Raw genomic sequence first — 10260 nt, 5'->3', positions numbered from 1 at the left:
ACCTGCGACCGTAGCAGTCGCACGGTTCCGGACTGCGCGCCTAGAACCGCGAGACCACCGCGGCCGGCGGCTTCAGCGTAGTGTTCCGCAGTGTTTTTTCCTCGCCGTGTTGATGCCGTCCGTACCGCGTGTAGTTTGACAGTCTTTTTGCTGTTGTTGATATTTCTGAGTGGTTATTGTCTCTTGGCTGTTTTTAGACCAAATTTTGAAGACGTAGTGCTGCTGGTATTTTCGTCCTCGGCTGATATTTTCCGTTGTCTTGCCGTTGGTCGGCGCAGCGGAATTGATTTGGTTGTTGGTCGGTCCTTCAGCCGTCCCTGGGTCGGGTTGCCATCTGATTACTTAATCTTATTCTTGGCTGCCTATCTCACCTAACCTTACGTTGGAGTTTCCTCCTCAGGCAGACCATTGGAACACTTCTGAGCGCCATTGTTCTGTTGGTTTTAGATTGTGATATATGTCTCAAGTACGGTGCTACGACTTCAGCCGCCTAATAATTTAGTTTGTTTTAATTTTAAGATAAGGCCTTCAGTCGTCTTAAATTAAAACTTTTTAGATTCTTGCTTAAACTAATTGTTGTGGTTGGCAGGAGAGCCAACACCGTGATACTAGAGGAAGTCGAAAGGCACGCGTTTTAGCTCACGCAGGCTGGCATGGGGTCTGGAACAGGACAAGGAAATTAGAATTTAGAAAAAAACGGATGTAGGTGGTGGAATACTTAACTTCAATCCATTAATGGTGAACGTTGCTCTTGACGGTACATGATTCAGTATCAATAGTAACTGGTAATGGCGCCTTGCTAGGTCGTAGCAAATGACGTAGCTGAAGGCTATGCTAACTATCGTCTCGGCAAATGAGAGCGTATTTTGTCAGTGAACCATCGCTAGCAAAGTCGGTTGTACAACTGGGGCGAGTGCTAGGAAGTCTCTCTAGACCTGCCGTGTGGCGGCGCTCGGTCTGCAATCACTGATAGTGGCGACACGCGGGTCCGACGTATACTAACGGGCCGCGGCCGATTTAAAGGCTACCACCAAGCAAGTGTGGTGTCTGGCGGTGACACCACACTAATTTTTTTTTAGTAAAGGGGATTTTGCCTACTGGAAATCCTTATTATTAACCGGGTCTTAAGCCTTGAGTTGTTCTGTGTTCGGTATGTGGCCTTCAGCCGAACTCTACGTGAAATATTTTATGATAAGGCCTTCAGCTGTCTTAAATTAAATTTGAAAAATCACTTGTTTAAAACTTCGAAAATAAAGTGTCTTCGAGTTTTCAGCTCGGTTTCCTGATAAAACCGAAAATTGAAAATCTTTAATGCGTTATGTAAAGTGTGATATCGCACATTGATACCTCCCATGGGCGTCACAGTTGGCAATGAAACAGCGAGTTTCCGTCAGATGCCAGTAGCGGGTGCATGGGATCTGGCAGACCCAATTACGTGTGCCGGCTGAGCCACACTTCCGGTGGCTCGAGGCTCCGTACCATGAGCACCATCTGCCAGTGCGATACAGCATGGCGGGCAACAGCCTCTCACACCAGTTGCACTTGGAGCCTCTTTGTTACGACTCCATAATATGTGCTTAGTTCAAGCCTCTTCCATGTTGACGTTGACAGATGAACTGTATTTCTTGCTTCCTTCTTTATAATGAGTCTTCAAGTGCATGGAGAAATATAAGTTAGGTGAATCTTCTGTTTACTATTTTAACTCCTTCACTAATCATTTCTGCTCCTGTCCAGCTTTCCTTTGATGACAGTTGCCATGCCTCTCTGTAGTCCACCTCTCCTTTATCATTATGCACACAATAAAACACTGAACGAGACAGAATCAAATTGACAACAGTTTTGAACTCACCATAAAAATGTTAATTGAGAACACATTTATTTCACTCATTTCATATCATGCAGACTGATGAAATTTATGTACACAGTTCTTAAACGGAGAAAAGGATTACAGTTTTCCTTCCTAAACCTGGTCTTACATTTAGATACAGCTTGGTATCCATACCCTGACAGACACTTACGACACTGAATTTAGTGTTAGGTAATATTATACAAACTTGTAGTGTTCACTGTGCATCGTACTATAGGGGAAGATATCAAATGTAATGTGCGCACCCTTGTGTCGTAAATAAACAGCTAGTTTACAAAAGGATGCATACATTTGTTAGCACGGACGTATTGTCGCCAGAAACAGCGTTATCTCGCTGTGATGGAGGAGGACCCTTTGCCGTGACTCGGCTTGTGGATGTGAGCAGTCACCAATCATCAGTCATCAAGGCGATGTCCTTTGCCTGGCGCTGACGGCCGTAGCTGGATGCAAAGCCATTTCAATTCTAGTCGCAGGCGCCCGCAGTTCATCGGAGCTGAATGCCTGGTTGTCCCTGGCTGTCGTATTGCCTGCAGATGTCGATTTGCTTCCTGGAAAAGAGAAATAATACATTAAAAATTGAGTTGATGAAGTCGTAGGAGCGTCCCATAACTACGGTTTTAGGGTAGAAATGAAGCGTGCTACAACTGTCTGCGAATCTTGAGAACTCTGTTAGGCCTGTTGCTGAGGTGCAGATTTAGTAGCAACTAGGCCGTGGCTTAAAAAAGAAATGGTTCTGGGCACTATGGGACTAAAGTTCTGAGGTCATCAGTCCCCTAGAACTTAGAACTACTTAAACCTAACCAAACTAAGGACATCACACACATCCATGCCCGAGGCAGGATTCGAACCTGCGACCGTAGCGGTCGCGCGGTTCCAGACTGTAGCGCCTAGAACCGCTCGGCCACTCCATCCCGCGCCGTGGATTAAACATGTGACAGAAACGGTCTGTATGCAACATGCAGAGGCAGCTCTAGCAGATGTGCGCTGACAGATGCACACAGATGAGACATTTCTGCGGCAGCCTCATACTTAGCACTCTTGGAGACACGTGTCAGTGGCGTCCAGTATTTTTTAAATAGCGCGACTGGTAATGTAACAATGACAAGAAATGTTGTAACAGTTGTCCTTCAGTGTTACCCAGAAATGCCTGATTAGTGCATACAACTTAATTTCCAGCTTTGCGAAGTGGGATCAGAGGACGCCTTATTATTTGTAAAACTATTGATCAACAAACCACAAACCAAAAAGGATAATTCATAAAACTGTTTTATGTAACGATTAACGACGGTGCTTTCCATGCAGTTTAAGAAATACTTTAAACTCTATGTAACTATTTGTTGTGATTCAGAAAAAAAATAGTCAAAAAATTCTAAAATATGATTGAGTTTAGATATTTCTCTGATAGTTAAGAAAAAGATTTGGTTTACCAGGTCAGCTAAACTGTTAGGTGGGGGAGGAACGTACATACAGTCTTTAATGAAACTCCAGAGAAAGAACAACAGTGGTGTCAAGTCTAGGGAGCGAGGTGGCCATGCGATTGGCCCTTCACGACCAATCCACCGTACTGGAAGGCAGTTAACGAGGAAACCTCGAACTTCCGTGAGGAAATGAGATGGTACCTGCTTGGAGGTTCTGTAGAGTATTCGGGGAGAAATTTACTCCGAACAATTTTTGCAAATTTCGTTTCAGAAACCAAAACACACAGCGAGCACGCTAGGCACCAGTGAAAATAGCTATTTTAACAGTACACTACGCTGGCGCTTCTGGAGGCAGAATAAGGTACTGATGCACTATGCGAATCAAACTTAAGGTTGTTTGCTACAAAATGACGCATATACCGATTCTGTAAGTTATCTCAATTAATTTCTATATCATTCTAAAGTTGTAAAGTCCTTTTTGAATCACCCTCTATTTTTGGTACACGTTGGAACACTTCGTATGTATTTTCAGTGACAAATTAAAAATAGCCGTTTTCTTGCCGGGTGCAATTGTGGAGACGATTATACCACAGTATGCACTATGGAAGAGAAGTATAACGCACAGATGGCCCTGTGTTAACGTTCGCAGAAAAAGGTGTGTGGGAATTGTATCGCCGTTTGACAAGGGCAACGAGTAGGAAACGGTGCAACAAGATAAGTAGCTGGTCGAGTGAGAAGTAAGGTGCGTTATCTAACCAAGAGTGGGGGGACGTGCTGCTCACATGTAATGCTACAAACGGTAATGAGCGCCAGTTATTGCTTGTCACTGTGATAGATAATCGATAATGATATAGGTAAGTTTCCTTTCCTTTTTTTGGGGGGGGGGGGGGAATCTGTCTCGTGACTGGTTTCATGCGATCCACCTTTTCATATCTGAGTAGCACTTGTACCAGATGTCCTCAGTCGTTTGTTGGACTTATTCCAGACTCCTTCTTTATCTACACTTTGTTAAATAACATGGAAGTTATTCCTTGATGTCTTAACATACATCTCATCGTCCTGTCCCTTCTAGGCGCTACAGTCTGGAACCGAGCGACCGCTACGGTCGCAGGTTCGAATCCTACCTTGGGCATGGATGTGTGTGATGTCCTTAGGTTAGTTAGGTTTAATTAGTTCTAAGTTCTAGGCGACTGATGACCTCAGAAGTTAAGTCGCATAGTGCTCAGAGCAATTTGAACCATTTTTGAGCCTGTCCCCTCTTCTTGTCAATATTTTTCACATGTTGCTCTCCTCGGAGATTCTGCAAAAAACCTCATTTCTTACATCAGTTCATCAACTTTTCTACTGCTTAGTATAGCTCCACATCACAAACGCTTCGTTTCCTATCTTTTACGGTTTTTCCACAGTCCATGGTTCACTTCCATACAATGCGGTTCTCCAAACGCACATTTTCTGAAATTTCTTCCTCAAATTAAGGCCGATGTTTGCTAGAAGACATCTTTTGTCTAGGAATGGCTTCTTTGCCTGTGCTAGTCTCCTTTTTATGTCCTCCTTGCTTCATCCGTCATGTGTCATTTTGTTTCCGAGGTAGCAGAACTCCTTCACTTCGTCTACTTCGTAATCACGAACTTTGATGTTAAGTTTATCGCTAATTTCATTTCTGCTAGTCCTCATTGATTTCTTCATCGTTTTATCGTCAATTATCATTCAGTGCCCCCCCCCCCTCTCATGTACCTTGGATCTTGCCGTTGGTGGGGAGGCTTGCGTTCCTCAGTGACGCAGATAGCCGTACTATAGGTGCAACCACAACGGAGGGGTATCTGTTGAGATGCAGGACACACGTGTGGTTCCTGAAGAGGGGCAGCAGCCTTTTCAGTAGTTGCAGGGGCAACAGTCTGGATGATTGATCTGGCCTTGTAACACTAACCAAAACGGCCTTGCTGTGCTGGTACTACGAACGACTGAAAGCAAGGGGAAACTACAGCCGTAATTTTTCCCGAGGGCATGAGGCTTTACTGCATGGTTAAATGATGATGGCGTCCTCTTGGATAAAATATTCCGGACGTAAAATAGTCCCCCATTCGGATCTCCGGGCGGAGACTTCTCAGGAGGACGTCGTTATCAGGAGAAAGAAAACTGGATTTATGATTTTCTGTCAGAGAGGTCACAGTTCATAGTAACTGACGGAAAGTCATCGAGTAAAACAGTAGTGATTTCTGGCGTTCCCAAGGTAGTTTTATAGGCCCTTTGCAGTTCCTTATCTATATAAACGATTTGGGAGACAATCTGAGCAGCCGTCTTCGGTTGTTTGCAGATGACGCTGTCGTTTATCGACTAATAAAGTCATCAGAAGATCAAAACAAACTGCAAAACGATTTAGAAAAGATATCTGAATGGTGCGAAAAGACCTACTAAGGAGACTGCCTACACTACGTTTGTCTGTCCTCTTTTAGAATACTGCTGCACGGTGTGGGATCTTTACCAGATACGACTGACGGAGTAGATCGAAAAAGTTCAAATAAAGGCAGCACGTTTTGTATTATCGCGAAATATGGGAGAAAGTGTCACGGAAATGATACATGATTTGGGCTGGACATCATTAAAAGAAAGGCGTTTTTCGTTGCGACGGAATCTTCTCACAAAACTCCAATCACCAACTTTCTCCTCCAAATGCGAAAATATTTTATTGACACCGACCTACATAGGGAGGAACAATCACCACGATACAATAAGGGAAATCAGGGCTCGTACAGAAAGATATATGTGTTCATTCATTCCGCGCGCTATACGAGATTGGAATAATAGAGAATTGTGAAGGTGGTTCGATGACCCTCCGCTAGGCACTTAAATGCGATTTGCAGAGTATCCATGTAGATGTGGATGTCCAATTTAAAATGGTACATGCACGACAGTGACTGTTACTCTGATGATGCAGATATAGTTGCATATATGGCTTGCTGCTTCTACGCAAAGTAGAATGATGAATTACTTAGTCGATATGGTATGGAGTAGTGTTCTGCAAGTATAATAACGTGTCTGAGATCAACGGTGGGATGGGCTCTAGGTCTCCTTGTACCTATATGTAAGTCCCCACCATTGAATCTGACTCGTGTTTACATTAAATTCACACTGTTTATAGCCTCTTTTCCTTATATGTGTAAAGCATCTAGACACAAAATGGCGGCCACACCTCTTGCAAGATCACCGGCTGCCAGAATGTGCGTTCCCTGTTGATGTCTCACCTGGTCTTAGCAGAGCCTTGTCCAAGTTGAGAGCGGGCATTTCGAAAGCCAGTGAGAGAATGGCAGCAAGCGTCAGCGTCAGTGCCATGTCACCCAGCGTTTTATGTACCTGCAATACACACACAATTTGCAGATGTTTACACATAGCGCTCTTAAGAAAAATTCTTATTTTCTTCTACAATAAAATTTTGCGAGATCTATAAATCTACGAATTAAGCCTTTGATACCACACTTGTAAGTACCCATAAGAGGCATATTATACCGTGGAAAATGAGTGATGAAGTGGAAAAAGTTTTCCTTTTTTCTCTCTTAATCGTGTGAATCGACTTGGCAGTGGCAAAAGGGTAGTATTCCGGCCAATGTGTAACACTGTAACGCCGAGAGGCTGTTTATATTTTTGAGAACTTTTTCTGTGTTGTGTATGCGCAACAAACTATAATCAATAAATGTCTGCAAATGTACATTAAATTGTATATGAATTAAGAATAAGATGTTAATAGTTTTTTGAAACTATTTAAAGTAAGAACAATAGCCTACAACAGTGCTTATGACCCATCATTACTTTAAAAAATAGATGCAACAGTTAAAATCAATCACACAAAATGACCACACCGTTACTCAGTAGCAGAAGAAAGAAAATTTGGATCTCTGCCTTTTCTCGGTAACATCTTCTATCGACTCACAAAGCTGTTTAAATCACATAACATCAAATTAAGTTTTTACACAAATAACGAAATATGAAACAAAGTAGTTTGAAAACAGCTACTCATCTTAACATAAACCTGCTACGCATAAACTAATGCTGCTACTGCATAGAGGAAACAGGAAGATGCTCAGAAACGTGATACAAAAGGTGCATCATCGCACATTGTTTACGAAGTTTAATTAAATCCTGTTTTGATTCCCAACAGCACGAAATAGACGTTCGATTACAGACGTAGAAAATAGCTTTCATACTCTGCACAGCGTAGACAAGGGGATGAAGGCTGACTTTCTTGAAAAATTAGAGATTTTCACTCGTATCCCTAAATTAACGCACACTGTCTTAAATGAAGAATTAGAATTAGCAAAGATTTTTAAAATAAGTCTCGACGTTGCAAAACGAAGCCCTTATTATTACACCCCGCACTAAAGCGCGCGCGCGCACACACACACACACACACACACACACACACACACACACACACCACGTCATCCTCCCCCATCAGCGACTACCTACTAACCACTTTCTTCTTAAGTAACTCTTTCCCACCCTCTCTCGTTATCTCTTTCTTCTTCAACCCTCTCGTCGTCTCTCAACACCTCTCAATAATTGTAATTAATGCCATCATGTAGGACCGCATGATTTTATGACGTCAGTACCTCTAGATAACTCGTCACATTGTAAACTTACCTGTTTCGATATTTTACAATGACAAAACTACCCCCACACTGCTATAAACAAGTACTAAGCGCTGTAGCACATGTTGATGAGGTGCTGGACAAGTTAAACCAGTAATGGGAAAACAAAAATTCTACGATTAAGAAAGGTGAATGGTTGTAGTCATTTCTGAAAACATCTATTTGTCACAGTCGCTGCGTTATACATCCATAATGGATAAAATTTTTATTTCGCTACCCAGAAAGGCAAAATCAAAGTGCGTAAATATCAAGTTCAGTATCTGACACTAGGCTTTACCGTCATTCTTTTGAATAATGAGGAACGGCAACAACATGTTCTTCGTTTGGAGCTTTCAGACAATGATAGCTTGAAGCTTATAAACTTAAAGAGATACCTGCAGACAAATCAGACCATGTAAGTAAACCAACAGAAGTTTTTAATTGTCGTGACCAACAACTAAAAGGAAATGCTAGGTTTCTCAAAAACCAGGTATCAGATCCCAAGAACGCGCTAAGAGTATTCCTATAGGTACACTACTTAACTGCAAAATGCAAATCACCACGCTTTATTGGCGAGAAATTACTTCTTTCCGGAGCCATATAAATGCGCGAAGTCATGCGTAGAGAAATATTTGGCGACAGTTTGAAGTCGAAACTACTCTCAGATGATGCTGTGGGTCGTCGTATCGATGCAGCAGCCACTGATTTGAAACACCTAGCACGGCTTCACGACAGCCCAAAGTTCGCCATGCTGCAGCCTCATGACACTTCGGAGTCCGCCCCCGTAGCTGAGAGGTCGGCGCGTCTGACTGCCATGCGGTGGGCCAGTGAGCCACGCTTCGGCTCCCGGCCGGGTCGGAGGCTTTCTCCACTCGGCGACTGGATTTTATGTCGTCCCCATCATCATTCCATCATCATGGACACTCAGGTCGCCCAGTGTGGCGTCAACTGTAAACACTTGCAACTCGGTGGCCGAATTTCCCCAGGTGGGGACTCCGGGCCTCCATCGCCAAACTATCATTCTATTTCACTGATATAGGAAATCTTTCCCAGCTTCTGGTATGAAAATGAAATGCACGAGGACTTCATATTTTGTAAATTTCTGGCAGGGAGGAGTAAAGGCGAAGATGTTTCCTTCCTTGTGATTTCCTTTTTGATGATGATAATCTATCATGGACAAATTGTGTTGGTTTACGTAGCGGTGGGGCGTCAGCATTTACTGGAACTAAAGAGGGGATTGTGGGAAAAGCGTGTGCTGTTTCTCTTTCTATAAACTCACAGATCGCATGGTACACAGGGAGGCATTGGCTGAACGATGTGGAGCACGAGCTTTAACCAATAGGCTGTCTTCCATTCTTTGTGAGGAGATGAGTTCCACTCAGAATGCGCTTCTATTGCACAGAGAGGTACGTCGTTGTTGCACGGTAAAGTTCTTCGTCGTATTGTGGAGAGGAAGGATGAATGTTGTCTTTTCCTTCTGAACAGCAATCCTACACTCGCGGCTTCATTTCTGAACGAAAAACGGCTTCTACTATTGTGCTACGTGGTCGATGATTATAAGAAACTTCACGATCTTAAACTATCACATGAAGGCCGAAACAGTAATATAATCTTTCTGAGCGAGAAAGTGCTTGTGTTTAAAGAGAAAACTTGGAGTTTGGAAAACCTAGATGGGAAAGGTAACAATGAGATGTTTTCTTGTCTGAATGATATCGTGAGGGAAAAGTTTGAAGTAGCTACAATTAGTAAATTGGCATAGTACATCTCGAAGACCTTTGTCAACAATTCGAGCATTAATTTCCGTAACATACAACTTATCAACAGTAGGAGGAGCTAACAGAACTGTCAGAACACTCCGAAATGAATTTAAATCGAAGTCGCCTGAAAATTTTTGGGTTCATACTCGGAAAGAATATCCCAGTTTGGCAAGAATTTCCTTTTTGGATAATCAGTTTGAATATAACAATTTTTAAACTCATATTTAAATGTTGATTATTATCCTGCCTTATCCTGCCGTCATTTGTATGTTGAGATCTTTCAACTATCAAAAAATTCTAATCGAATTAAAAGCAGTGTAGATGGAAACAGTTAAACTTAAACTAACTAATTAACTTGCTAATTAATTTGTAAAAAAATATGTAGTGGAAGAGACATATTTACTCAGTTCCAATAATTGCACACGCAGTTGTGACTATTTATGAGCTATTTGTGTTTGTTAACTTCCACCGCCTTTGAATAATGTAAATGCACGATAATTCACCGAGCGAGGTGGCGCAGTGGGTAGACACTGGACTCGCATTCGGGAGGACGACGGTTCAATCCTCCGTCCGGGCATCCTGATTTAGGTTTTCCG

At 42.6% G+C, this 10260-nt stretch overlaps 1 protein-coding gene across 1 annotated transcript in view; it reads right to left on the bottom strand.

Moving 5' to 3' along the window:
• Positions 1-1859: 1859 nt before the first annotated feature.
• The window catches only part of LOC126199556 (nose resistant to fluoxetine protein 6-like), a 296567-nt gene continuing 288166 nt past the window's right edge, over positions 1860-10260 (bottom strand). Inside the window, exons 11-12 of the mRNA XM_049936478.1 lie at positions 6528-6636; positions 1860-2415 (exon numbers count right to left, since the gene is read on the bottom strand). Coding sequence (XP_049792435.1) covers positions 2270-2415; positions 6528-6636 — 255 coding nt within the window. The 3' untranslated portion in view covers positions 1860-2269. The remainder of the gene's footprint in view (positions 2416-6527; positions 6637-10260) is intronic.

This window comes from Schistocerca nitens, chromosome 8, assembly GCF_023898315.1.
Source record: "Schistocerca nitens isolate TAMUIC-IGC-003100 chromosome 8, iqSchNite1.1, whole genome shotgun sequence".
Taxonomy (NCBI): Eukaryota; Metazoa; Arthropoda; class Insecta; order Orthoptera; family Acrididae; genus Schistocerca; species Schistocerca nitens.
This window is presented reverse-complemented; position numbering and strand designations above follow the sequence as displayed.